Here is a 27,953-nt window from a genome sequence, read left to right on the forward strand (position 1 = left end):
TCTCAATGTCTTTGTCTTTTGGACAGATTGTGGGACATTGAGTCGAGCATTAAATGTCCAAAGTGTGTTTTTTGTTCCTTTTCCAGATCCAAGTTTAGATCTAAGTTTAGATCTAAGTTTAGATCTAAGTTTAGATCTACAGTGATGGAAAGAGAAGATCACTTAGATCTCTTGGCCCTGTGTCTCTGTCACTTTAGTCGTCTCTAGTTTAGATCATTTGATGTTAAATGTGTTTATTGTGACATTAGGATTCTTCTCTCCACATTTTTACTTTTCATTTAAATCTGGAAACAGGATTTTGGACGTGTCACGTTTCCACGGAAACGTTTTGTCCACGTCAAAAAGATTTAATTTAATGCATTTTTAGAGAGGCATGTCAAAAGATCGACCCTTAGGTGGCACATCGTTACATCCAGCTCATCGTTCTGCTCGTGCGCTTCATAGGGTCTCATCATTCTGCTCGTACGCTTCATAGGGTCTCATCATTCTGCTCGTGCGCTTCATAGGGTCTCATCATTCTGCTCGTGCGCTTCATAGGGTCTCATCATTCTGCTCGTGCGCTTCATAGGGTCTCATCATTCTGCTCGTACGCTTCATAGGGTCTCATCATTCTGCTCGTGCGCTTCATAGGGTCTCATCATTCTGCTCGTGCGCTTCATAGGGTCTCATCGTTCTGCTCGTACGCTTCATAGGGTCTCAGCATTCTGCTCGTGCGCTTCATAGGGTCTCATCATCCCGCACGTGGACTTCATAGGGTCTCATCATTCTGCTCGTACGCTTCATAGGGTCTCATCATTCTGCTCGTACGCTTCATAGGGTCTCAGCATTCTGCTCGTGCGCTTCATAGGGTCTCATCATCCCGCACGTGGACTTCATAGGGTCTCATCATTCTGCTCGTACGCTTCATAGGGTCTCATCATTCTGCTCGTACGCTTCATAGGGTCTCAGCATTCTGCTCGTGCGCTTCATAGGGTCTCATCATCCCGCACGTGCACTTCATAGGGTCTCATCATTCTGCACGTGGACTTCATAGGGTCTCATCGTTCTACTCGTGCGCTTCATAGGGTCTCATCGTTCTGCACGTGCCCTGCTCTGATTGGTCCACAGAGCAGGAATGTGAGTCAGAGTTGTGTAAGAGGCTGGGCGTGTCCCGACAAGAAACAAGACCATAAACTGACAACATGAGACCAGAGACCAGAGACCAGAGACCAGAGACCAGAGACCAGAGACCAGAGACCAGAGACCAGAGACCAGAGACCAGAGACCAGAGACCAGAGACCAGAGACCAGAGACCCAGGAGTGAGACAAAGACGGCTGTGAACAGTTTGCAAGTGGAATTAAAAATACATATTGTTAGATAGAATGAGTCAGAAGAAGAGGACAGAGCTCCAGATGAACGTGGATATTAAAGTCTCCAGCTATAACTATTGTATCCCAGGATAACTCTAAGTTTGATCTAAAGTCATAAAACTCTGAATATGGAGCAGGAGGTCGGGAGAAAACTATGAACAAAACTCCTTTTTGTTTCTCATATTTGGACATGTGATTGACACATGAGGCTTTAAATGAGTGACATGTGTTGTTAGTTTTAGGACTTGTGAGTCGAGTGTGGGATCACTGCCACGCCCACCTCTGTGCTCCTGGAGGTGTGACAGGTAACATGGGTGGGTGGGGTTTACATGGGTGGGTGGGGTTAATATGGGCGGGTGGGGTTAACATGGGCGGGTGGGGTTAATATGGGTGGGTGGGGTTAATATGGGTGGGTGGGGTTTACATGGGTGGGTGGGGTTAACATGGGTGGGTGGGGTTTACATGGGTGGGTGGGGTTTACATGGGTGGGTGGGGTTTACATGGGTGGGTGGGGTTAACATGGGTGGGTGGGGTTTAAATGGGTGGGTGGTGTTTACATGGGCGGGTGGGGTTAACATGGGTGGGCGGGGTTTACATGGGTGGGTGGGGTTAATATGGGTGGGTGGGGTTAACATGGGTGGGTGGGGTTAACATGGGTGGGTGGGGTTTACATGGGTGGGTGGGGTTTACATGTGTGGGTGGGGTTTACATGGGTGGGTGGGGTTAACATGGGTGGGCGGGGTTTACATGGGTGGGTGAAGTTAATATGGGTGGGTGGGGTTTACATGTGTGGGTGGGGTTAACATGGGTGGGTGGGGTTTACATGGGTGGGTGGAGTTAACATGTGTGGGTGGGGTTTACATGGGCGGATGGGGTTAACATGGGCGGGTGGGGTTAATATGGGTGGGTGGGGTTAATATGGGTGGGTGGGGTTTACATGGGTGGGTGGGGTTAACATGGGTGGGTGGGGTTTACATGGGTGGGTGGGGTTTACATGGGTGGGTGGGGTTAACATGGGTGGGTGGGGTTTAAATGGGTGGGTGGGGTTTACATGGGTGGGTGGGGTTTACATGGGTGGGTGGGGTTTACATGGGTGGGTGGGGTTAATATGGGTGGGTGGGGTTAATATGGGTGGGTGGGGTTTACATGGGTGGGTGGGGTTTACATGGGTGGGTGGGGTTTACATGTGTGGGTGGGGTTTACATGGGTGGGTGGGGTTAACATGGGTGGGCGGGGTTTACATGGGTGGGTGAAGTTAATATGGGTGGGTGGGGTTTACATGTGTGGGTGGGGTTAACATGGGTGGGTGGGGTTTACATGGGTGGGTGGAGTTAACATGTGTGGGTGGGGTTTACATGGGTGGGTGGGGTTTACATGGGTGGGTGGAGTTAACATGTGTGGGTGGGGTTTACATGGGTGGGTGGGGTTTACATGGGTGGGCGGGGTTAACATGGGTGGGTGGGGTTAACATGGGTGGGTGGGGTTAATATGGGTGGGTGGAGTTAACATGTGTGGGTGGGGTTTACATGGGTGGGTGGGGTTTACATGTGTGGGTGGGGTTTACATGGGTGGGTGGGGTTAACATGGGTGGGTGGGGTTTACATGGGTGGGTGGGGTTTACATGTGTGGGTGGGGTTAACATGGGTGGGTGGGGTTAACATGGGTGGGTGGGGTTTACATGTGTGGGTGGGGTTTACATGGGTGGGTGGAGTTAACATGTGTGGGTGGGGTTTACATGGGTGGGTGGGGTTTACATGTGTGGGTGGGGTTTACATGGGTGGGTGGAGTTAACATGTGTGGGTGGGGTTTACATGGGTGGGTGGGGTTTACATGTGTGGGTGGGGTTTACATGGGTGGGTGGAGTTAACATGTGTGGGTGGGGTTTACATGGGTGGGTGGGGTTAACATGGGTGGGTGGGGTTTACATGGGTGGGTGGAGTTAACATGTGTGGGTGGGGTTTACATGGGTGGGTGGGGTTAACATGGGTGGGTGGGGTTTACATGGGTGGGTGGAGTTAACATGTGTGGGTGGGGTTTACATGGGTAGGTGGGGTTTACATGGGTGGGCGGGTTTACATGGGTGGGCGGGGTTTACATGGGTGGGTGGAGTTAACATGGGTGGGCGGGGTTAACATGGGTGGGTGGGGTTAACATGGGTGGGTGGGGTTAACATGGGTGGGTGGGGTTAACATGGGTGGGCGGGGTTTACATGGGTGGGTGGAGTTAACATGGGTGGGTGGGGTTAACATGGGTGGGTGGGGTTTACATGGGTGGGTGGGGTTAATATGGGTGGGTGGGGTTAATATGGGTGGGTGGGCTTTACATGGGTGGGTGGGGTTAACATGGGTGGGTGGGGTTTAAATGGGTGGGTGGTGTTTACATGGGCGGGTGGGGTTTACATGGGTGGGTGGGGTTTACATGGGTGGGTGGGGTTAACATGGGTGGGCGGGGTTTACATGGGTGGGTGAAGTTAATATGGGTGGGTGGGGTTTACATGTGTGGGTGGGGTTAACATGGGTGGGTGGGGTTTACATGGGTGCGTGGAGTTAACATGTGTGGGTGGGGTTTACATGGGTGGGTGGGGTTAACATGGGTGGGTGGGGTTTACATGGGTGGGTGGAGTTAACATGAGTGGGTGGGGTTTACATGGGTGGGTGGGGTTAACATGGGTGGGGTTTACATGGGTGGGTGGGGTTAACATGGGTGGGTGGGGTTTACATGGGTGGGTGGAGTTAACATGTGTGGGTGGGGTTTACATGGGTGGGTGGGGTTAACATGGGTGGGTGGGGTTTACATGGGTGGGTGGAGTTAACATGAGTGGGTGGGGTTTACATGGGTGGGTGGGGTTAACATGGGTGGGGTTTACATGGGTGGGTGGGGTTAACATGGGTGGGTGGGGTTTACATGGGTGGGTGGGGTGGACTCATTTAGTCTGACGTAGTCGTCTTGTTGAAGCCACGTTTCAGTTGGAGCTGAAGATCGATGTTATTGTCACTAATTAATTCAAGAAATTGATCTAATGTTTATAAGTCACATTTATGTGTTTATTTGTTTATTTGTGTCATTTGTGAGTGTTATTTTCCTTAAAGGCGAAATGGACGATTTTTTGGTGATGTGAGAACTCAGGTGGAAGTGCACATGCCACTCCCCCGTGCACATGCCACTCCCCCGTGCTCATGCCCCTTCCCCGTGCAAATGCCCCTCCCCCGTGCTCATGCCCCCCCCCGTGCACATGCCACTCCCCCGTGCACATGCCCCTCCCCCGTGCACATGCCCCTCCCCCGTGCACATGCCACTCCCCCGTGCTCATGCCCCTTCCCCGTGCAAATGCCCCTCCCCCGTGCTCATGCCCCCCCCCGTGCACATGCCACTCCCCCGTGCACATGCCCCTCCCCCGTGCACATGCCCCTCCCCCGTGCACATGCCACTCCCCCGTGCACATGCCCCTCCCCCGTGCACATGCCCCTCCCCCGTGCACATGCCCCTCCCCCGTGCACATGCCACTCCCCCGTGCACATGCCACTCCCCCGTGCACATGCCCCTCCCCCGTGCACATGCCCCTCCCCCGTGCACATGCCACTCCCCCGTGCACATGCCCCTCCCCCGTGCACATGCCCCTCCCCCGTGCACATGCCCCGTGCACATGCCCCTCCCCCGTGCACATGCCCCGTGCACATGCCACTCCCCCTTGCACATGCCACTCCCCCGTGCTCATGCCCCTCCCCCATGCACATGCCACTCCCCCGTGCACATGCCCCTCCCCGTGCACATGCCACTCCCCCGTGCTCATGCCCCTCCCCCGTGCACATGCCCCTCCCCCGTGCTCATGCCCCTCCCCCGTGCACATGCCCCTCCCCCGTGCACATGCCCCTCCCCCGTGCACATGCCACTCCCCCGTGCACATGCCACTCCCCCGTGCACATGCCACTCCCCCGTGCACATGCCCCTCCCCCTTGCACATGCCACTCCCCCGTGCTCATGCCCCTCCCCCGTGCTCATGCCCCTCCCCCGTGCACATGCCACTCCCCCGTGCACATGCCCCTCCCCGTGCACATGCCACTCCCCCGTGCTCATGCCCCCCCCCGTGCACATGCCCCTCCCCCGTGCTCATGCCCCTCCCCCGTGCACATGCCCCTCCCCCGTGCACATGCCACTCCCCCGTGCTCATGCCCCTTCCCCGTGCAAATGCCCCTCCCCCGTGCTCATGCCCCCCCCCGTGCACATGCCACTCCCCCGTGCACATGCCCCTCCCCCGTGCACATGCCCCTCCCCCGTGCACATGCCCCTCCCCCGTGCACATGCCACTCCCCCGTGCACATGCCACTCCCCCGTGCACATGCCACTCCCCCGTGCTCATGCCCCTTCCCCGTGCAAATGCCCCTCCCCCGTGCTCATGCCCCCCCCCCGTGCACATGCCACTCCCCCGTGCACATGCCCCTCCCCCGTGCACATGCCCCTCCCCCGTGCACATGCCCCTCCCCCGTGCACATGCCACTCCCCCGTGCACATGCCCCTCCCCCGTGCACATGCCACTCCCCCGTGCACATGCCACTCCCCCGTGCTCATGCCCCTTCCCCGTGCAAATGCCCCTCCCCCGTGCTCATGCCCCCCCCCCGTGCACATGCCACTCCCCCGTGCACATGCCCCTCCCCCGTGCACATGCCCCTCCCCCGTGCACATGCCCCTCCCCCGTGCACATGCCCCTCCCCCGTGCACATGCCACTCCCCCGTGCACATGCCCACGTGACTTTTTGTCATTATTTGCACGAGGGACACGAGGGACACACACAGTCTCTATCTGTCTTGAATCTGAACACTTCACATGTGACAGAGCGGGCAGGAGTTCAGCGACAGAGAAGCGTCTTACACTGCTGCTCTGCGCCCGGGGCTCATCCCTGGGTGCTCACTTTGGCTCTCCCTCCTCTCTCTTCTCTGATTGGCTCTCCCTCCTCTCTCTTCTCTGATTGGCTCTCCCTCCTCTCTCTTCTCTGATTGGCTCTCCCTCCTCTCTCTTCTGTGATTGGCTCTCCCTCCTCTCTCTTCTCTGATTGGCTCTCCCTCCTCTCTCTTCTCTGATTGGCTCTCCCTCCTCTCTCTTCTCTGATTGGCTCTCCCTCCTCTCTCTTCGTGCTCAGGTAGAACACACAAAGTTCAAATAAATGGACAGCTTCTTGTCCAAAGCAGTCTTTTTGTTTGTGCTGTAGCAGCAGGGCTGAGGACAGGGGACGCTGGGACATTTGTCTGAGGACAGGGGACGCTGGGAAATTTGTCTGAGGACAGGGGATGCTGGGACATTTGTCTGAGGACAGGGGACCCTGGGACATTTGTCTGAGGACAGGGGATGCTGGGACATTTGTCTGAGGACTGGGGCCGCTGGGACATTTGTCTGAGGACAGGGGATGCTGGGACATTTGTCTGAGGACAGGGGACGCTGGGACATTTGTCTGAGGTCAGGGGACGCTGGGACATTTGTCTGAGGTCAGGGGACGCTGGGACATTTGTCTGAGGACAGGGGACGCTGGGACATTTGTCTGAGGTCAGGGGATGCTGGGACATTTGTCTGAGGACAGGGGACGCTGGGACATTTGTCTGAGGTCAGGGGACGCTGGGACATTTGGCTGAGGACAGGGGACGCTGGGACATTTGTCTGAGGTCAGGGGACGCTGGGACATTTGTCTGAGGACAGGGGACGCTGGGACATTTGTCTGAGGTCAGGGGATGCTGGGACATTTGTCTGAGGACAGGGGATGCTGGGACATTTGTCTGAGGTCAGGGGACGCTGGGACATTTGGCTGAGGACAGGGGATGCTGGGACATTTGTCTGAGGACAGAGGACGCTGGGACATTTGTCTGAGGACAGGGGACGCTGGGACATTTGTCTGAGGACAGGGGATGCTGGGACATTTGTCTGAGGACAGGGGACTCTGGGACATTTGTCTAAGGACAGGGGACTCTGGGACATTTGTCTAAGGACAGGGGACTCTGGGACATTTGTCTGAGGACAGGGGACTCTGGGACATTTGTCTGAGGACAGGGGACTCTGGGACATTTGTCTGAGGACAGGGGACTCTGGGACATTTGTCTGAGGACAGGGGATGTTGGGATATTTGTCTAAGGACAGGGGACTCTGGGACATTTGTCTGAGGACAGGGGACTCTGGGACATTTGTCTGAGGACAGGGGGGACAGGGGACTCTGGGACATTTGTCTGAGGACAGGGGACTCTGGGACATTTGTCTGAGGACAGGGGGGACAGGGGACTCTGGGACATTTGTCTGAGGACAGGGGACACTTGTCTAACCGCTGTTGTGATTTTAGGCATTACAAAAATAAATTGAATTGAATTCAAACTCTTCTCTGATTGGCCCTCCCTCCTCACTCTTCTCTGATTGGCTCTCTGTGTCAGGTGACTGCTGGTTGCTTGCGGCGATTGCGTCTCTGACTCAGAATGAGTTCGTCATGGCGCGAGTCGTTCCTCAGGACCAGAGCTTCGGACACAACTACGCCGGGATTTTCCACTTCCAGGTCAGTCACCGGTGTGTCAGGTGCCCCCCCTCTGTGGTCAGTGTCAGGTGCGCTCCCTCTGTGGTCAGTGTCAGGTGCCCCCCCTCTGTGGTCAGTGTCAGGTGCCCCCCCCTCTGTGGTCAGTGTCAGGTGCCCCCCCTCTGTGGTCAGTGTCAGGTGCCCTCCCTCTGTGGTCAGTGTCAGGTGCTCCCCCTCTGTGGTCAGTGTCAGGTGCCCTCCCTCTGTGGTCAGTGTCAGGTGCCCCCCCTCTGTGGTCAGTGTCAGGTGCCCCCCCTCTGTGGTCAGTGTCAGGTGCCCCCCCTCTGTGGTCAGTGTCAGGTGCCCTCCCTCTGTGGTCAGTGTCAGGTGCCCTCCCTCTGTGGTCAGTGTCAGGTGCCCCCCCTCTGTGGTCAGTGTCAGGTGCCCCCCTCTGTGGTCAGTGTCAGGTGCCCTCCCTCTGTGGTCAGTGTCAGGTGCCCCCCCTCTGTGGTCAGTGTCAGGTGCCCCCCCCTCTGTGGTCAGTGTCAGGTGCCCTCCCTCTGTGGTCAGTGTCAGGTGCCCCCCCCTCTGTGGTCAGTGTCAGGTGCCCCCCCTCTGTGGTCAGTGTCAGGTGCCCCCCCTCTGTGGTCAGTGTCAGGTGCGCTCCCTCTGTGGTCAGTGTCAGGTGCGCTCCCTCTGTGGTCAGTGTCAGGTGCCCTCCCTCTGTGGTCAGTGTCAGGTGCGCTCCCTCTGTGGTCAGTGTCAGGTGCCCTCCCTCTGTGGTCAGTGTCAGGTGCCCCCCCTCTGTGGTCAGTGTCAGGTGCCCCCCCTCTGTGGTCAGTGTCAGGTGCCCTCCCTCTGTGGTCAGTGTCAGGTGCTCCCCCTCTGTGGTCAGTGTCAGGTGCCCTCCCTCTGTGGTCAGTGTCAGGTGCGCTCCCTCTGTGGTCAGTGTCAGGTGCCCTCCCTCTGTGGTCAGTGTCAGGTGCGCTCCCTCTGTGGTCAGTGTCAGGTGCCCTCCCTCTGTGGTCAGTGTCAGGTGCCCCCCCTCTGTGGTCAGTGTCAGGTGCCCCCCCTCTGTGGTCAGTGTCAGGTGCCCTCCCTCTGTGGTCAGTGTCAGGTGCCCCCCCTCTGTGGTCAGTGTCAGGTGCCCTCCCTCTGTGGTCAGTGTCAGGTGCTCCCCCTCTGTGGTCAGTGTCAGGTGCCCCCCCTCTGTGGTCAGTGTCAGGTGCCCCCCCTCTGTGGTCAGTGTCAGGTGCTCCCCCTCTGTGGTCAGTGTCAGGTGCCCCCCCTCTGTGGTCAGTGTCAGGTGCCCTCCCTCTGTGGTCAGTGTCAGGTGCTCCCCCTCTGTGGTCAGTGTCAGGTGCCCTCCCTCTGTGGTCAGTGTCAGGTGCCCTCCCTCTGTGGTCAGTGTCAGGTGCTCCCCCTCTGTGGTCAGTGTCAGGTGCCCCCCTATGTTATAACATGTTTATAACATGTTAAACATGTTATAACATGTTACATGTTATAAAATGTTATAACATGTTTATAACATGTTATAACATGTTTATAACATGTTATAACATGTTTATAACATGTTATAACATGTTTATAACATGTTATAACATGTTTATAACATGTTACATGTTATAACATGTTTATAACATGTTATAACATGTTTATAACATGTTACATGTTATAACATGTTTATAACATGTTAAACATGTTATAACATGTTACATGTTATAACATGTTACATGTTTATAACATGTTATAACATGTTTATAACATGTTATAACATGTTACACATGTCAAAACTTTAACATGTTATAACATGTTTAACATGTTAAACATGTTATAAACATGTTATAAACATGTCAAAACATGTTACATGTTATAACATGTTTAACATGTTATAAACATGTTATAAACATGTTATAACATGTTACATGTTATAACATGTTAAACATGTTATAACATGTTACATGTTAAACATGTTATAACATGCTATAACATGTTTAACTCCTGGAGACTTTTACAAAACAAAAAGGGCAAAGAATGATTCCTGCTAAAAAACAATAAGTGACACTTCTGAACCATTTGAATTTATCAATACATTTATGTGTCCACTGTGTCCACTGTGTCCACTGTGTCCACTGTGTCCGCTGTGTCCGCTGTGTCCACTGTGTCCACTGTGTTTGTCTCTCTTGTCCTCAGTTCTGGCAGTTTGGAGAGTGGGTGGACGTCGTGGTGGACGATCTTCTGCCGGTGAAAGACGGAGAGCTGCTGTTTGTGCACTCGGCCGACAACCGAGAGTTCTGGAGCGCTCTGCTGGAGAAGGCCTACGCCAAGTAAGAATCTAACCCACAACCTCCTGGTGAGGAGGCGAGGGCCTACGCCAAGTAAGAATCTAACCCACAACCTCCTGGTGAGGAGGCGAGGGCCTACGCCAAGTAAGAATCTAACCCACAACCTCCTGGTGAGGAGGCGAGGGCCTACGCCAAGTAAGAATCTAACCCACAACCTCCTGGTGAGGAGGCGAGGGCCTACGCCAAGTAAGAATCTAACCCACAACCTCCTGGTGAGGAGGCGAGGGCCTACGCCAAGTAAGAATCTAACCCACAACCTCCTGGTGAGGAGGCGAGGGCCTACGCCAAGTAAGAATCTAACCCACAACCTCCTGGTGAGGAGGCGAGGGCCTACGCCAAGTAAGAATCTAACCCACAACCTCCTGGTGAGGAGGCGAGGGCCTACGCCAAGTAAGAATCTAACCCACAACCTCCTGGTGAGGAGGCGAGGGCCTACGCCAAGTAAGAATCTAACCCACAACCTCCTGGTGAGGAGGCGAGGGCCTACGCCAAGTAAGAATCTAACCCACAACCTCCTGGTGAGGAGGCGAGGGCCTACGCCAAGTAAGAATCTAACCCACAACCTCCTGGTGAGGAGGCGAGGGCCTACGCCAAGTAAGAATCTAACCCACAACCTCCTGGTGAGGAGGCGAGGGCCTACGCCAAGTAAGAATCTAACCCACAACCTCCTGGTGAGGAGGCGAGGGCCTACGCCAAGTAAGAATCTAACCCACAACCTCCTGGTGAGGAGGCGAGGGCCTACGCCAAGTAAGAATCTAACCCACAACCTCCTGGTGAGGAGGCGAGGGCCTACGCCAAGTAAGAATCTAACCCACAACCTCCTGGTGAGGAGGCGAGGGCCTACGCCAAGTAAGAATCTAACCCACAACCTCCTGGTGAGGAGGCGAGGGCCTACGCCAAGTAAGAATCTAACCCACAACCTCCTGGTGAGGAGGCGAGGGCCTACGCCAAGTAAGAATCTAACCCACAACCTCCTGGTGGTTCTGTTTTAACTGTTTCCAGAGAGTAAAATATGAAATATCATCAGTCCAACGACTGTCATGTCTGGACTCTGCTCATGTCTGGACTCTGCTCATGACTGGACTCTGCTCATGACTGGACTCTGCTCATGTCTGGACTCTGCTCATGACTGGACTCTGCTCATGACTGGACTCTGCTCATGACTGGACTCTGCTCATGACTGGACTCTGCTCATGACTCTCTGCTCATGTCTGGACTCTGCTCATGACTGGACTCTGCTCATGACTGGACTCTGCTCATGACTGGACTCTGCTCATGACTGGACTCTGCTCATGACTCTCTGCTCATTACTCTCTGCTCATGACTCTCTGCTCATGTCTGGACTCTGCTCATGACTGGACTCTGCTCATGACTCTGCTCATGACTCTCTGCTCATGACTCTCTGCTCATGTCTGGACTCTGCTCATGACTGGACTCTGCTCATGACTGGACTCTGCTCATGACTGGACTCTGCTCATGACTCTCTGCTCATGACTCTCTGCTCATGACTGGACTCTGCTCATGACTCTCTGCTCATGACTGGACTCTGCTCATGACTCTCTGCTCATGACTGGACTCTGCTCATGTCTGGACTCTGCTCATGTCTGGACTCTGCTCATGACTGGACTCTGCTCATGACTGGACTCTGCTCATGACTCTCTGCTCATGACTGGACTCTGCTCATGAGTCTCTGCTCATGTCTGGACTCTGCTCATGTCTGGACTCTGCTCATGACTGGACTCTGCTCATGACTGGACTCTGCTCATGACTGGACTCTGCTCATGTCTGGACTCTGCTCATGACTCTGCTCATGACTGGACTCTGCTCATGTCTGGACTCTGCTCATGTCTGGACTCTGCTCATGACTGGACTCTGCTCATTACTGGACTCTGCTCATGACTGGACTCTGCTCATGACTCTCTGCTCATGTCTGGACTCTGCTCATGTCTGGACTCTGCTCATGACTGGACTCTGCTCATGACTGGACTCTGCTCATGACTCTCTGCTCATGACTCTCTGCTCATGACTGGACTCTGCTCATGACTGGACTCTGCTCATGACTCTCTGCTCATGATTGGACTCTGCTCATGACTGGACTCTGCTCATGACTGGACTCTGCTCATGACTGGACTCTGCTCATGTCTGGACTCTGCTCATGACTCTCTGCTCATGACTGGACTCTGCTCATGTCTGGACTCTGCTCATGACTGGACTCTACTCATGACTGGACTCTGCTCATGACTGGACTCTGCTCATGACTGGACTCTGCTCATGTCTGGACTCTGCTCATGTCTGGACTCTGCTCATGACTCTCTGCTCATGACTGGACTCTGCTCATGTCTGGACTCTGCTCATGTCTGGACTCTGCTCATGACTGGACTCTGCTCATTACTGGACTCTGCTCATGACTGGACTCTGCTCATGACTCTCTGCTCATGTCTGGACTCTGCTCATGTCTGGACTCTGCTCATGACTGGACTCTGCTCATGACTGGACTCTGCTCATGACTCTCTGCTCATGACTCTCTGCTCATGACTGGACTCTGCTCATGACTGGACTCTGCTCATGACTCTCTGCTCATGACTGGACTCTGCTCATGACTGGACTCTGCTCATGACTGGACTCTGCTCATGTCTGGACTCTGCTCATGACTCTCTGCTCATGACTGGACTCTGCTCATGTCTGGACTCTGCTCATGACTGGACTCTGCTCATGACTGGACTCTGCTCATGACTGGACTCTGCTCATGACTCTCTGCTCATGACTCTCTGCTCGTGACTGGACTCTGCTCATGACTGGACTCTGCTCATGACTCTCTGCTCATGACTGGACTCTGCTCATGACTGGACTCTGCTCATGATTCTCTGCTCATGACTCTCTGCTCATGACTGGACTCTGCTCATGACTGGACTCTGCTCATGACTCTCTGCTCATGATTGGACTCTGCTCATGACTGGACTCTGCTCATGACTGGACTCTGCTCATGACTGGACTCTGCTCATGACTCTCTGCTCATGACTCTCTGCTCATGACTCTCTGCTCATGACTCTCTGCTCATGACTCTCTGCTCATGTCTGGACTCTGCTCATGACTGGACTCTGCTCATGACTCTCTGCTCATGACTCTCTGCTCATGACTCTCTGCTCATGTCTGGACTCTGCTCATGACTGGACTCTGCTCATGACTGGACTCTGCTCATGACTCTCTGCTCATGACTGGACTCTGCTCATGACTCTCTGCTCATGACTGGACTCTGCTCATGACTGGACTCTGCTCATGACTGGACTCTGCTCATGTCTGGACTCTGCTAATGTCTGGACTCTGCTCATGACTGGACTCTGCTCATGACTGGACTCTGCTCATGACTCTGCTCATGACTGGACTCTGCTCATGAGTCTCTGCTCATGACTGGACTCTGCTCATGTCTGGACTCTGCTCATGACTGGACTCTGCTCATGACTGGACTCTGCTCATGACTGGACTCTGCTCATGACTCTCTGCTCATGACTGGACTCTGCTCATGTCTGGACTCTGCTCATGACTGGACTCTGCTCATGACTGGACTCTGCTCATGACTCTCTGCTCATGACTGGACTCTGCTCATGACTCTCTGCTCATGACTGGACTCTGCTCATGACTGGACTCTGCTCATGACTGGACTCTGCTCATGTCTGGACTCTGCTCATGACTGGACTCTGCTCATGACTGGACTCTGCTCATGACTGGACTCTGCCCATGACTCTCTGCTCATGACTGGACTCTGCTCATGTCTGGACTCTGCTCATGACTGGACTCTGCTCATGTCTGTCTCTGCTCATGACTGGACTCTGCTCATGACTGGACTCTGCTCATGACTGGACTCTGCTCATGACTGGACTCTGCTCATGTCTGGACTCTGCTCATGACTGGACTCTGCTCATTACTGGACTCTGCTCATGACTGGACTCTGCTCATGACTCTCTGCTCATGATTGGACTCTGCTCATGACTGGACTCTGCTCATGACTGGACTCTGCTCATGACTGGACTCTGCTCATGACTCTCTGCTCATGACTCTCTGCTCATGACTCTCTGCTCATGTCTGGACTCTGCTCATGACTGGACTCTGCTCATGACTCTCTGCTCATGACTCTCTGCTCATGACTCTCTGCTCATGACTCTCTGCTCATGTCTGGACTCTGCTCATGACTGGACTCTGCTCATGACTGGACTCTGCTCATGACTCTCTGCTCATGACTGGACTCTGCTCATGACTCTCTGCTCATGACTGGACTCTGCTCATGACTGGACTCTGCTCATGACTGGACTCTGCTCATGACTGGACTCTGCTCATGTCTGGACTCTGCTAATGTCTGGACTCTGCTCATGACTGGACTCTGCTCATAACTGGACTCTGCTCATGACTCTCTGCTCATGACTGGACTCTGCTCATGAGTCTCTGCTCATGACTGGACTCTGCTCATGTCTGGACTCTGCTCATGACTGGACTCTGCTCATGACTGGACTCTGCTCATGACTGGACTCTGCCCATGACTCTCTGCTCATGACTGGACTCTGCTCATGTCTGGACTCTGCTCATGACTGGACTCTGCTCATGACTGGACTCTGCTCATGACTCTCTGCTCATGACTGGACTCTGCTCATGACTCTCTGCTCATGACTGGACTCTGCTCATGACTGGACTCTGCTCATGACTGGACTCTGCTCATGACTCTCTGCTCATGACTGGACTCTGCTCATGAGTCTCTGCTCATGACTGGACTCTGCTCATGTCTGGACTCTGCTCATGACTGGACTCTGCTCATGACTGGACTCTGCTCATGACTGGACTCTGCTCATGTCTGGACTCTGCTCATGACTGGACTCTGCTCATGTCTGTCTCTGCTCATGACTGGACTCTGCTCATGACTGGACTCTGCTCATGACTGGACTCTGCTCATGTCTGGACTCTGCTCATGACTGGACTCTGCTCATTACTGGACTCTGCTCATGACTGGACTCTGCTCATGACTCTCTGCTCATGTCTGGACTCTGCTCATGTCTGGACTCTGCTCATGACTGGACTCTGCTCATGACTGGACTCTGCTCATGACTCTCTGCTCATGATTGGACTCTGCTCATGACTGGACTCTGCTCATGACTGGACTCTGCTCATGACTGGACTCTGCTCATGACTCTCTGCTCATGATTGGACTCTGCTCATGACTGGACTCTGCTCATGACTGGACTCTGCTCATGACTGGACTCTGCTCATGACTCTCTGCTCATGATTGGACTCTGCTCATGACTGGACTCTGCTCATGACTGGACTCTGCTCATGACTGGACTCTGCTCATGACTCTCTGCTCATGACTGGACTCTGCTCATGACTCTCTGCTCATGACTGGACTCTGCTCATGACTGGACTCTGCTCATGACTGGACTCTGTTCATGACTGGACTCTGCTCATGACTGGACTCTGCTCATGACTGGACTCTGCTCATGACTGGACTCTGCTCATGACTGGACTCTGCTCATGTCTGGACTCTGCTCATGACTGGACTCTGCTCATGACTGGACTCTGCTCATGACTGGACTCTGCTCATGTCTGGACTCTGCTCATTACTCTCTGCTCATGACTGGACTCTGCTCATGACTGGACTCTGCTCATGTCTGGACTCTGCTCATGACTGGACTCTGCTCATGACTGGACTCTGCTCATGACTGGACTCTGCTCATGATTCTCTGCTAATGACTCTCTGCTCATGACTCTCTGCTCATGACTCTCTGCTCATGACTCTCTGCTCATGACTGGACTCTGCTCATGACTGGACTCTGCTCATGACTCTCTGCTCATGACTGGACTCTGCTCATGACTGGACTCTGCTCATGACTGGACTCTGCTCATGACTGGACTCTGCTCATGTCTGGACTCTGCTAATGTCTGGACTCTGCTCATGACTGGACTCTGCTCATGACTGGACTCTGCTCATGACTCTCTGCTCATGACTGGACTCTGCTCATGAGTCTCTGCTCATGACTGGACTCTGCTCATGTCTGGACTCTGCTCATGACTGGACTCTGCTCATGACTGGACTCTGCTCATGACTGGACTCTGCCCATGACTCTCTGCTCATGACTGGACTCTGCTCATGTCTGGACTCTGCTCATGACTGGACTCTGCTCATGTCTGTCTCTGCTCATGACTGGACTCTGCTCATGACTGGACTCTGCTCATGACTGGACTCTGCTCATGACTGGACTCTGCTCATGTCTGGACTCTGCTCATGACTGGACTCTGCTCATTACTGGACTCTGCTCATGACTGGACTCTGCTCATGACTCTCTGCTCATGTCTGGACTCTGCTCATGTCTGGACTCTGCTCATGACTGGACTCTGCTCATGACTGGACTCTGCTCATGACTCTCTGCTCATGACTCTCTGCTCATGACTCTTTGCTCATGACTGGACTCTGCTCATGACTGGACTCTGCTCATGACTCTCTGCTCATGATTGGACTCTGCTCATGACTGGACTCTGCTCATGACTGGACTCTGCTCATGACTGGACTCTGCTCATGACTGGACTCTGCTCATGTCTGGACTCTGCTCATGACTCTCTGCTCATGACTGGACTCTGCTCATGTCTGGACTCTGCTCATGACTGGACTCTGCTCATTACTGGACTCTGCTCATGACTCTCTGCTCATGACTCTCTGCTCATGACTGGACTCTGCTCATGACTGGACTCTGCTCATGACTCTCTGCTCATGACTGGACTCTGCTCATGACTGGACTCTGCTCATGATTCTCTGCTCATGACTCTCTGCTCATGACTGGACTCTGCTCATGACTGGACTCTGCTCATGACTCTCTGCTCATGATTGGACTCTGCTCATGACTGGACTCTGCTCATGACTGGACTCTGCTCATGACTGGACTCTGCTCATGACTCTCTGCTCATGACTGGACTCTGCTCATGACTCTCTGCTCATGACTGGACTCTGCTCATGACTGGACTCTGCTCATGACTGGACTCTGCTCATGACTGGACTCTGCTCATGACTGGACTCTGTTCATGACTGGACTCTGCTCATGACTGGACTCTGCTCATGTCTGGACTCTGCTCATGACTGGACTCTGCTCATGACTGGACTCTGCTCATGACTGGACTCTGCTCATGACTCTCTGCTCATGACTGGACTCTGCTCATGACTCTCTGCTCATGACTGGACTCTGCTCATGACTGGACTCTGCTCATGACTGGACTCTGCTCATGACTCTCTGCTCATGACTGGACTCTGCTCATGAGTCTCTGCTCATGACTGGACTCTGCTCATGTCTGGACTCTGCTCATGACTGGACTCTGCTCATGACTGGACTCTGCTCATGACTGGACTCTGCCCATGACTCTCTGCTCATGACTGGACTCTGCTCATGTCTGGACTCTGCTCATGACTGGACTCTGCTCATGTCTGTCTCTGCTCATGACTGGACTCTGCTCATGACTGGACTCTGCTCATGACTGGACTCTGCTCATGTCTGGACTCTGCTCATGACTGGACTCTGCTCATTACTGGACTCTGCTCATGACTGGACTCTGCTCATGACTCTCTGCTCATGTCTGGACTCTGCTCATGTCTGGACTCTGCTCATGACTGGACTCTGCTCATGACTGGACTCTGCTCATGACTCTCTGCTCATGATTGGACTCTGCTCATGACTGGACTCTGCTCATGACTGGACTCTGCTCATGACTGGACTCTGCTCATGACTCTCTGCTCATGATTGGACTCTGCTCATGACTGGACTCTGCTCATGACTGGACTCTGCTCATGACTGGACTCTGCTCATGACTCTCTGCTCATGATTGGACTCTGCTCATGACTGGACTCTGCTCATGACTGGACTCTGCTCATGACTGGACTCTGCTCATGACTCTCTGCTCATGACTGGACTCTGCTCATGACTCTCTGCTCATGACTGGACTCTGCTCATGACTGGACTCTGCTCATGACTGGACTCTGTTCATGACTGGACTCTGCTCATGACTGGACTCTGCTCATGACTGGACTCTGCTCATGACTGGACTCTGCTCATGACTGGACTCTGCTCATGTCTGGACTCTGCTCATGACTGGACTCTGCTCATGACTGGACTCTGCTCATGACTGGACTCTGCTCATGTCTGGACTCTGCTCATTACTCTCTGCTCATGACTGGACTCTGCTCATGACTGGACTCTGCTCATGTCTGGACTCTGCTCATGACTGGACTCTGCTCATGACTGGACTCTGCTCATGACTGGACTCTGCTCATGATTCTCTGCTAATGACTCTCTGCTCATGACTCTCTGCTCATGACTCTCTGCTCATGACTCTCTGCTCATGACTGGACTCTGCTCATGACTGGACTCTGCTCATGACTCTCTGCTCATGACTGGACTCTGCTCATGACTGGACTCTGCTCATGACTGGACTCTGCTCATGACTGGACTCTGCTCATGTCTGGACTCTGCTAATGTCTGGACTCTGCTCATGACTGGACTCTGCTCATGACTGGACTCTGCTCATGACTCTCTGCTCATGACTGGACTCTGCTCATGAGTCTCTGCTCATGACTGGACTCTGCTCATGTCTGGACTCTGCTCATGACTGGACTCTGCTCATGACTGGACTCTGCTCATGACTGGACTCTGCCCATGACTCTCTGCTCATGACTGGACTCTGCTCATGTCTGGACTCTGCTCATGACTGGACTCTGCTCATGTCTGTCTCTGCTCATGACTGGACTCTGCTCATGACTGGACTCTGCTCATGACTGGACTCTGCTCATGACTGGACTCTGCTCATGTCTGGACTCTGCTCATGACTGGACTCTGCTCATTACTGGACTCTGCTCATGACTGGACTCTGCTCATGACTCTCTGCTCATGTCTGGACTCTGCTCATGTCTGGACTCTGCTCATGACTGGACTCTGCTCATGACTGGACTCTGCTCATGACTCTCTGCTCATGACTCTCTGCTCATGACTCTTTGCTCATGACTGGACTCTGCTCATGACTGGACTCTGCTCATGACTCTCTGCTCATGATTGGACTCTGCTCATGACTGGACTCTGCTCATGACTGGACTCTGCTCATGACTGGACTCTGCTCATGACTGGACTCTGCTCATGTCTGGACTCTGCTCATGACTCTCTGCTCATGACTGGACTCTGCTCATGTCTGGACTCTGCTCATGACTGGACTCTGCTCATTACTGGACTCTGCTCATGACTCTCTGCTCATGACTCTCTGCTCATGACTGGACTCTGCTCATGACTGGACTCTGCTCATGACTCTCTGCTCATGACTGGACTCTGCTCATGACTGGACTCTGCTCATGATTCTCTGCTCATGACTCTCTGCTCATGACTGGACTCTGCTCATGACTGGACTCTGCTCATGACTCTCTGCTCATGATTGGACTCTGCTCATGACTGGACTCTGCTCATGACTGGACTCTGCTCATGACTGGACTCTGCTCATGACTCTCTGCTCATGACTGGACTCTGCTCATGACTCTCTGCTCATGACTGGACTCTGCTCATGACTGGACTCTGCTCATGACTGGACTCTGCTCATGACTGGACTCTGTTCATGACTGGACTCTGCTCATGACTGGACTCTGCTCATGTCTGGACTCTGCTCATGACTGGACTCTGCTCATGACTGGACTCTGCTCATGACTGGACTCTGCTCATGTCTGGACTCTGCTCATGACTGGACTCTGCTCATGACTGGACTCTGCTCATGACTGGACTCTGCTCATGTCTGGACTCTGCTCATGACTGGACTCTGCTCATGACTGGACTCTGCTCATGTCTGGACTCTGCTCATGTCTGGACTCTGCTCATGACTGGACTCTGCTCATGTCTGGACTCTGCTCATGACTGGACTCTGCTCATAACTGGACTCTGCTCATGTCTGGACTCTGCTCATGTCTGGACTCTGCTCATGACTGGACTCTGCTCATGATTCTCTGCTCATGACTGGACTCTGCTCATGACTGGACTCTGCTCATGATTCTCTGCTCATGACTCTCTGCTCATGACTGGACTCTGCTCATGACTGGACTCTGCTCATGACTCTCTGCTCATGATTGGACTCTGCTCATGACTGGACTCTGCTCATGACTGGACTCTGCTCATGATTCTCTGCTCATGACTCTCTGCTCATGACTCTCTGCTCATGTCTGGACTCTGCTCATGACTGGACTCTGCTCATGACTGGACTCTGCTCATGACTCTCTGCTCATGACTGGACTCTGCTCATGACTGGACTCTGCTCATGACTCTCTGCTCATGATTGGACTCTGCTCATGACTGGACTCTGCTCATGACTGGACTCTGCTCATGATTGGACTCTGCTCATGTCTGGACTCTGCTCATGACTCTCTGCTCATGACTGGACTCTGCTCATGACTGGAACCTGCTCATGACTCTCTGCTCATGATTGGACTCTGCTCATGACTGGACTCTGCTCATGACTGGACTCTGCTCATGATTGGACTCTGCTCATGTCTGGACTCTGCTCATGACTCTCTGCTCATGACTGGACTCTGCTCATGACTGGACTCTGCTCATGAGTCTCTGCTCATGACTGGACTCTGCTCATGTCTGGACTCTGCTCATGACTGGACTCTGCTCATGACTGGACTCTGCTCATGACTCTCTGCTCATGACTCTCTGCTCATGACTCTCTGCTCATGACTCTCTGCTCATGACTGGACTCTGCTCATGACTCTCTGCTCATGACTGGACTCTGCGCATGACTCTCTGCTCATGTCTGGACTCTGCTCATGACTGGACTCTGCTCATGACTGGACTCTGCTCATGACTGGACTCTGCTCATGACTCTCTGCTCATGACTGGACTCTGCTCATGACTGGACTCTGCTCATGACTGGACTCTGCTCATGACTCTCTGCTCATGACTGGACTCTGCTCATGACTCTCTGCTCATGTCTGGACTCTGCTCATGACTGGACTCTGCTCATGACTGGACTCTGCTCATGACTCTCTGCTCATGTCTGGACTCTTGCTGCAGGTGTAATGGTTGCTATGAGGCTCTCTCTGGAGGATCCACCACTGAAGGGTTTGAAGACTTCACTGGAGGAATTGCTGAGAACTTTGACCTGAGCAAACCTCCATCAAACCTGTTCCAGATCCTTCAGAAAGCTCTGGAGTCTGGAGCTCTGCTGGGCTGTTCCATCGATGTGAGTGTAGTCCTGGTTTAGACCTGGTTTAGACCTGGTTTAGTCCTGGTTTAGACCTGGTTTAGTCCTGGTTTAGACCTGGTTTAGACCTGGTTTAGACCTGGTTTAGTCCTGGTTTAGTCCTGGTTTAGACCTGGTTTAGACCTGGTTTAGTCCTGGTTTAGACCTGGTTTAGACCTGGTTTAGACCTGGTTTAGTCCTGGTTTAGACCTGGTTTAGACCTGGTTTAGACCTGGTTTAGACCTGGTTTAGTCCTGGTTTAGACCTGGTTTAGTCCTGGTTTAGACCTGGTTTAGACCTGGTTTAGACCTGGTTTAGACCTGGTTTAGACCTGGTTTAGTCCTGGTTTAGACCTGGTTTAGACCTGGTTTAGACCTGGTTTAGACCTGGTTTAGTCCTGGTTTAGTCCTGGTTTAAACCTGGTTTAAACCTGGTTTAGTCCTGGTTTAGACCTGGTTTAGACCTGGTTTAGACCTGGTTTAGACCTGGTTTAGTCCTGGTTTAGACCTGGTTTAGACCTGGTTTAGACCTGGTTTAGTCCTGGTTTAGTCCTGGTTTAGTCCTGGTTTAGTCCTGGTTTAGACCTGGTTTAGTCCTGGTTTAGACCTGGTTTAGTCCTGGTTTAGACCTGGTTTAGACCTGGTTTAGTCCTGGTTTAGTCCTGGTTTAGACCTGGTTTAGACCTGGTTTAGTCCTGGTTTAGACCTGGTTTAGACCTGGTTTAGACCTGGATTAGTCCTGGTTTAGACCTGGTTTAGACCTGGTTTAGACCTGGTTTAGACCTGGTTTAGTCCTGGTTTAGACCTGGTTTAGTCCTGGTTTAGACCTGGTTTAGACCTGGTTTAGACCTGGTTTAGACCTGGTTTAGACCTGGTTTAGTCCTGGTTTAGACCTGGTTTAGACCTGGTTTAGACCTGGTTTAGACCTGGTTTAGTCCTGGTTTAGACCTGGTTTAGTCCTGGTTTAGACCTGGTTTAGACCTGGTTTAGACCTGGTTTAGACCTGGTTTAGTCCTGGTTTAGACCTAGTTTAGACCTGGTTTAGACCTGGTTTAGACCTGGTTTAGTCCTGGTTTAGACCTGGTTTAGACCTGGTTTAGTCCTGGTTTAGACCTGGTTTAGACCTGGTTTGGACCTGGTTTGGACCTGGTTTAGACCTGGTTTAGACCTGGTTTAGTCCTGGTTTAGACCTGGTTTAGTCCTGGTTTAGACCTGGTTTAGACCTGGTTTAGACCTGGTTTAGACCTGGTTTAGTCCTGGTTTAGTCCTGGTTTTGTCCTGGTTTAGACCTGGTTTAGTCCTGGTTTTGTCCTGGTTTAGACCTGGTTTAGACCTGGTTTAGTCCTGGTTTTGTCCTGGTTTAGTCCTGGTTTAGACCTGGTTTAGTCCTGGTTTAGACCTGGTTTAGACCTGGTTTAGTCCTGGTTTTGTCCTGGTTTAGTCCTGGTTTAGACCTGGTTTAGACCTGGTTTAGTCCTGGTTTTGTCCTGGTTTAGTCCTGGTTTAAACCTGGTTTAGACCTGGTTTAGACCTGGTTTAGTCCTGGTTTAGTCCTGGTTTAGTCCTGGTTTAAACCTGGTTTAAACCTGGTTTAGTCCTGGTTTAGACCTGGTTTAGACCTGGTTTAGACCTGGTTTAGTCCTGGTTTAGACCTGGTTTAGACCTGGTTTAGTCCTGGTTTAGACCTGATTTAGACCTGGTTTAGACCTGGTTTAGACCTGGTTTAGTCCTGGTTTAGACCTAGTTTAGACCTGGTTTAGACCTGGTTTAGACCTGGTTTAGTCCTGGTTTAGACCTGGTTTAGTCCTGGTTTAGACCTGGTTTAGTCCTGGTTTAGACCTGGTTTAGACCTGGTTTAGACCTGGTTTAGTCCTGGTTTAGACCTGGTTTAGACCTGGTTTAGTCCTGGTTTAGACCTGGTTTAGACCTGGTTTAGTCCTGGTTTAGACCTGGTTTAGACCTGGTTTAGTCCTGGTTTAGACCTGGTTTAGTCCTGGTTTAGACCTGGTTTAGTCCTGGTTTAGACCTGGTTTAGACCTGGTTTAGTCCTGGTTTAGACCTGGTTTAGTCCTGGTTTAGACCTGGTTTAGTCCTGGTTTAGACCTGGTTTAGACCTGGTTTAGACCTGGTTTAGACCTGGTTTAGTCCTGGTTTAGTCCTGGTTTAGACCTGGTTTAGACCTGGTTTAGACCTGGTTTAGACCTGGTTTAGTCCTGGTTTAGTCCTGGTTTAGACCTGGTTTAGACCTGGTTTAGACCTGGTTTAGTCCTGGTTTAGTCCTGGTTTAAACCTGGTTTAAACCTGGTTTAGTCCTGGTTTAGACCTGGTTTAGTCCTGGTTTAGACCTGGTTTAGTCCTGGTTTAGACCTGGTTTAGTCCTGGTTTAGACCTGGTTTAGTCCTGGTTTAGACCTGGTTTAGACCTGGTTTAGACCTGGTTTAGTCCTGGTTTAGACCTGGTTTAGACCTGGTTTAGTCCTGGTTTAGTCCTGGTTTAGACCTGGTTTAGACCTGGTTTAGACCTGGTTTAGACCTGGTTTAGTCCTGGTTTAGACCTGGTTTAGTCCTGGTTTAGTCCTGGTTTAGACCTGGTTTAGACCTGGTTTAGACCTGGTTTAGTCCTGGTTTAGTCCTGGTTTAGACCTGGTTTAGACCTGGTTTAGACCTGGTTTAGTCCTGGTTTAGACCTGGTTTAGTCCTGGTTTAGACCTGGTTTAGACCTGGTTTAGTCCTGGTTTAGTCCTGGTTTAGACCTGGTTTAGACCTGGTTTAGACCTGGTTTAGTCCTGGTTTAGACCTGGTTTAGTCCTGGTTTAGTCCTGGTTTAGACCTGGTTTAGACCTGGTTTAGACCTGGTTTAGACCTGGTTTAGTCCTGGTTTAGTCCTGGTTTAGACCTGGTTTAGACCTGGTTTAGACCTGGTTTAGTCCTGGTTTAGACCTGGTTTAGTCCTGGTTTAGTCCTGGTTTAGACCTGGTTTAGACCTGGTTTAGACCTGGTTTAGTCCTGGTTTAGTCCTGGTTTAGACCTGGTTTAGACCTGGTTTAGACCTGGTTTAGACCTGGTTTAGACCTGGTTTAGTCCTGGTTTAGACCTGGTTTAGTCCTGGTTTAGACCTGGTTTAGACCTGGTTTAGTCCTGGTTTAGTCCTGGTTTAGACCTGGTTTAGACCTGGTTTAGACCTGGTTTAGTCCTGGTTTAGACCTGGTTTAGTCCTGGTTTAGACCTGGTTTAGTCCTGGTTTAGTCCTGGTTTAGACCTGGTTTAGACCTGGTTTAGACCTGGTTTAGACCTGGTTTAGTCCTGGTTTAGTCCTGGTTTAGACCTGGTTTAGACCTGGTTTAGACCTGGTTTAGACCTGGTTTAGTCCTGGTTTAGACCTGGTTTAGTCCTGGTTTAGTCCTGGTTTAGTCCTTGTTTAGACCTGGTTTAGTCCTGGTTTAGACCTGGTTTAGTCCTGGTTTAGTCCTGGTTTAGACCTGGTTTAGACCTGGTTTAGACCTGGTTTAGTCCTGGTTTAGACCTGGTTTAGTCCTGGTTTAGTCCTGGTTTAGTCCTTGTTTAGACCTGGTTTAGTCCTGGTTTAGACCTGGTTTAGTCCTGGTTTAGTCCTGGTTTAGTCCTTGTTTAGACCTGGTTTAGTCCTGGTTTAGACTTGGTTTAGTCCTGGTTTAGTCCTGGTTTAGACCTGGTTTAGACCTGGTTTAGACCTGGTTTAGTCCTGGTTTAGACCTGGTTTAGTCCTGGTTTAGACCTGGTTGTGTTTCTTAGATCACCAGTGCTTCAGACTCAGAGGCTGTGACTCGACAGAAGCTGGTGAAAGGCCACGCCTACTCTCTGACAGGCGCCACGGAGGTACATCTGTCTCACCTGTCTTTCTCACCTGTCTCACCTGTCTGTCCTGTCTGTCCTGTCTGTCTCACCTGTCTCACCTGTCTGTCTCACCTGTCTCACCTGTCTGTCTCACCTGTCGGTCTCACCTGTCGGTCTCACCTATCTCACCTGTCTGTCTCACCTGTCTGTCTCACCTGTCTGTCTCACCTATCTCATCTGTCGGTCCCACCTGTCTGTCTCACCTGTCTCACCTGTCTGTCTCACCTGTCTGTCTCACCTGTCTGTCTCACCTGTCGGTCTCACCTGTCGGTCTCACCTATCTCACCTGTCTGTCTCACCTGTCTGTCTCACCTGTCTGTCTCACCTATCTCATCTGTCGGTCCCACCTGTCTGTCTCACCTGTCTCACCTGTCTGTCTCACCTGTCTGTCTCACCTGCCCACCTGTCTGTCTCACCTGTCTGTCTCACCTGTCTGTCTCACCTGTCTCACCTGTCTGTCTCACCTGTCTGTCTCACCTGCCCACCTGTCTGTCTCACCTGTCGGTCTCACCCTTCTGTCTCACCTATCTCACCTGTCTATCTCACCTGTCTGTCCTGTCCGTCTCACCTGTTTGTCTCACCTGTCGGTCTCACCTATCTCACCTGTCTGTCTCACCTGTCTGTCTCACCTGTCTCACCTGTCTGTCTCACCTGTCTGTCTCACCTGCCCACCTGTCTGTCTCACCTGTCGGTCTCACCCTTCTGTCTCACCTATCTCACCTGTCTATCTCACCTGTCTGTCCTGTCCGTCTCACCTGTCTGTCTCACCTGTCGGTCTCACCTATCTCACCTGTCTGTCCCACCTGTCTGTCTCACCTGTCTCACCTGTCTGTCTCACCTGTCTCACCTGTCTGTCCTGTCCGTCTCACCTGTCTGTCTCACCTGTCGGTCTCACCTATCTCACCTGTCTGTCTCACCTGTCTCAGGTGAACTATCGTGGGCGGATGGAGAGACTGGTGCGTGTGAGAAACCCCTGGGGTCAGGTGGAGTGGACGGGAGCCTGGAGCGACGGGTAACAAGCCATCACATTTACAGCAGAGGTCAAAGGTCAAAGGTCAAAGGTCCCGCCCTAAAGGAAGAGTTTCACCTGAACTTCACTGATATAATAAAGGTTCACAGAGGGCGACATATATATATATATACATATATATGTATATATGTGTGTATATATATACATATATATGTATATATATATATATATATATATGTATATGTATATATATATATACACATACACATAGTGCACAGATGTTTCTGGACACTATGCCAGCTCCTGGTGATGGAGCTCCCAGGGGCCTCTGGAGGACCCAAGCTTAAATAGAGCTGGTCCACGGAGGGTGTGCAAGAGTATTTTAAAATATATAATATATATAATATATAATATATAATATATAAAATATGATTTAATAATTTGATATAATATAATGTAATATGCATTCTTTAAATTATTTAAAGAGACCACGCCTCCAGGAGCCTGGAGACCACGCCTCCAGGCTCCTGGAGTGAGTCTGGAGACACTCGGATGGAGAAGCTTTATAAATGAGGCCCTTGGTCTGTTTCAGGTCGTCTGAGTGGAACTATGTCCAAGGAGATTGTCCTCACGCCAACGCAGAGGACGGAGAGTTCTGGTACGGTCTTTATACAAACTGTCCTTCTGAATGCTAACAAGAAGATAAGGAGAGTGTGACACTACTCTCCTAATCTTCTTGTCTCTTTCAGGATGTCCTTCCTAATCTTCTTGTTTCTTCTTGTCTCTTTCAGTATGTCCTTCCTAATCTTCTTGTTTCTTCTTGTCTCTTTCAGTATGTCCTTCCTAATCTTCTTGTTTCTTCTTGTCTCTTTCAGGATGTCCTTCCTAATCTTCTTGTTTGCTCTTGTCCCTCAGGATGTCGTTCCTTATCTTCTTGTTTTCTCTTGTCCCTCAGGATGTCGTTCCTTATCTTCTTGTTTGCTCTTGTCCCTCAGGATGTCTTTCCTTCTCTTCTTGTTTGTTCTTGTCCCTCGGGATGGCGTTCCTTATCTTCTTGTTTGCTCTTGTCCCTCAGCATGTCGTTCCTTATCTTCTTGTTTGCTCTTGTCCCTCAGCATGTCGTTCCTTATCTTCTTGTTTGCTCTTGTCCCTCAGCATGTCGTTCGTATCTTCTTGTTTAATCTTGTCCCACTCAGGATGTCGTTCTTGTCTTCTTGTTTGCTCTTGTCCCTCAGGATGTCGTTCTTATCTTCTTCTTTGCTCTTGTCCCTCAGGATGTTGTTTCTTATCTTCTTGTTTGCTCTTGTCCCTCAGGATGTCGTTCTTATCTTCTTCTTTGCTCTTGTCCCTCAGGATGTCGTTTTTATCTTTTTGTTTGCTCTTGTCCCTCAGTATGTTGTTCTTATCTTCTTGTTTGCTCTTGTCCCTCAGGATGTCGTTCCATATCTTCTTGTTTGCTCTTGTCACTCAGATGTCGTTCCTTATCTTCTTGTTTGTTCTTGTCCCTCGGGATGTCGTTCCTTATCTTCTTGTTTGCTCTTGTCCCTCGGGATGTCGTTCCTTATCTTCTTGTTTGCTATTGTCCCTCAGTATGTTGTTCTTATCTTCTTGTTTGCTCTTGTCCCTCAGGATGTTGTTCCTTATCTTCTTGTTTGTTCTTGTCCCTCGGGATGTCGTTCCTTATCTTCTTGTTTGCGCTT

General features: G+C 51.7%; 1 protein-coding gene across 1 annotated transcript in view; it reads left to right on the forward strand.

The window, feature by feature from the left end:
* Positions 1-27,953, forward strand: part of LOC140375899 (calpain-2 catalytic subunit-like) — a 68,430-nt gene that overhangs the window by 24,305 nt on the left and 16,172 nt on the right. The window contains exons 3-8 of the mRNA XM_072461945.1: positions 7,756-7,874; positions 10,026-10,159; positions 21,244-21,412; positions 25,182-25,265; positions 26,210-26,295; positions 26,846-26,911. Coding sequence (XP_072318046.1) covers positions 7,756-7,874; positions 10,026-10,159; positions 21,244-21,412; positions 25,182-25,265; positions 26,210-26,295; positions 26,846-26,911 — 658 coding nt within the window. The remainder of the gene's footprint in view (positions 1-7,755; positions 7,875-10,025; positions 10,160-21,243; positions 21,413-25,181; positions 25,266-26,209; positions 26,296-26,845; positions 26,912-27,953) is intronic.

The sequence above is a fragment of the Eucyclogobius newberryi genome, unplaced genomic scaffold, assembly GCF_026437365.1.
Source record: "Eucyclogobius newberryi isolate DKJ021-1_F unplaced genomic scaffold, fEucNew1.0.hap1 SCAF_352, whole genome shotgun sequence".
NCBI lineage: Eukaryota > Metazoa > Chordata > Actinopteri > Gobiiformes > Gobiidae > Eucyclogobius > Eucyclogobius newberryi.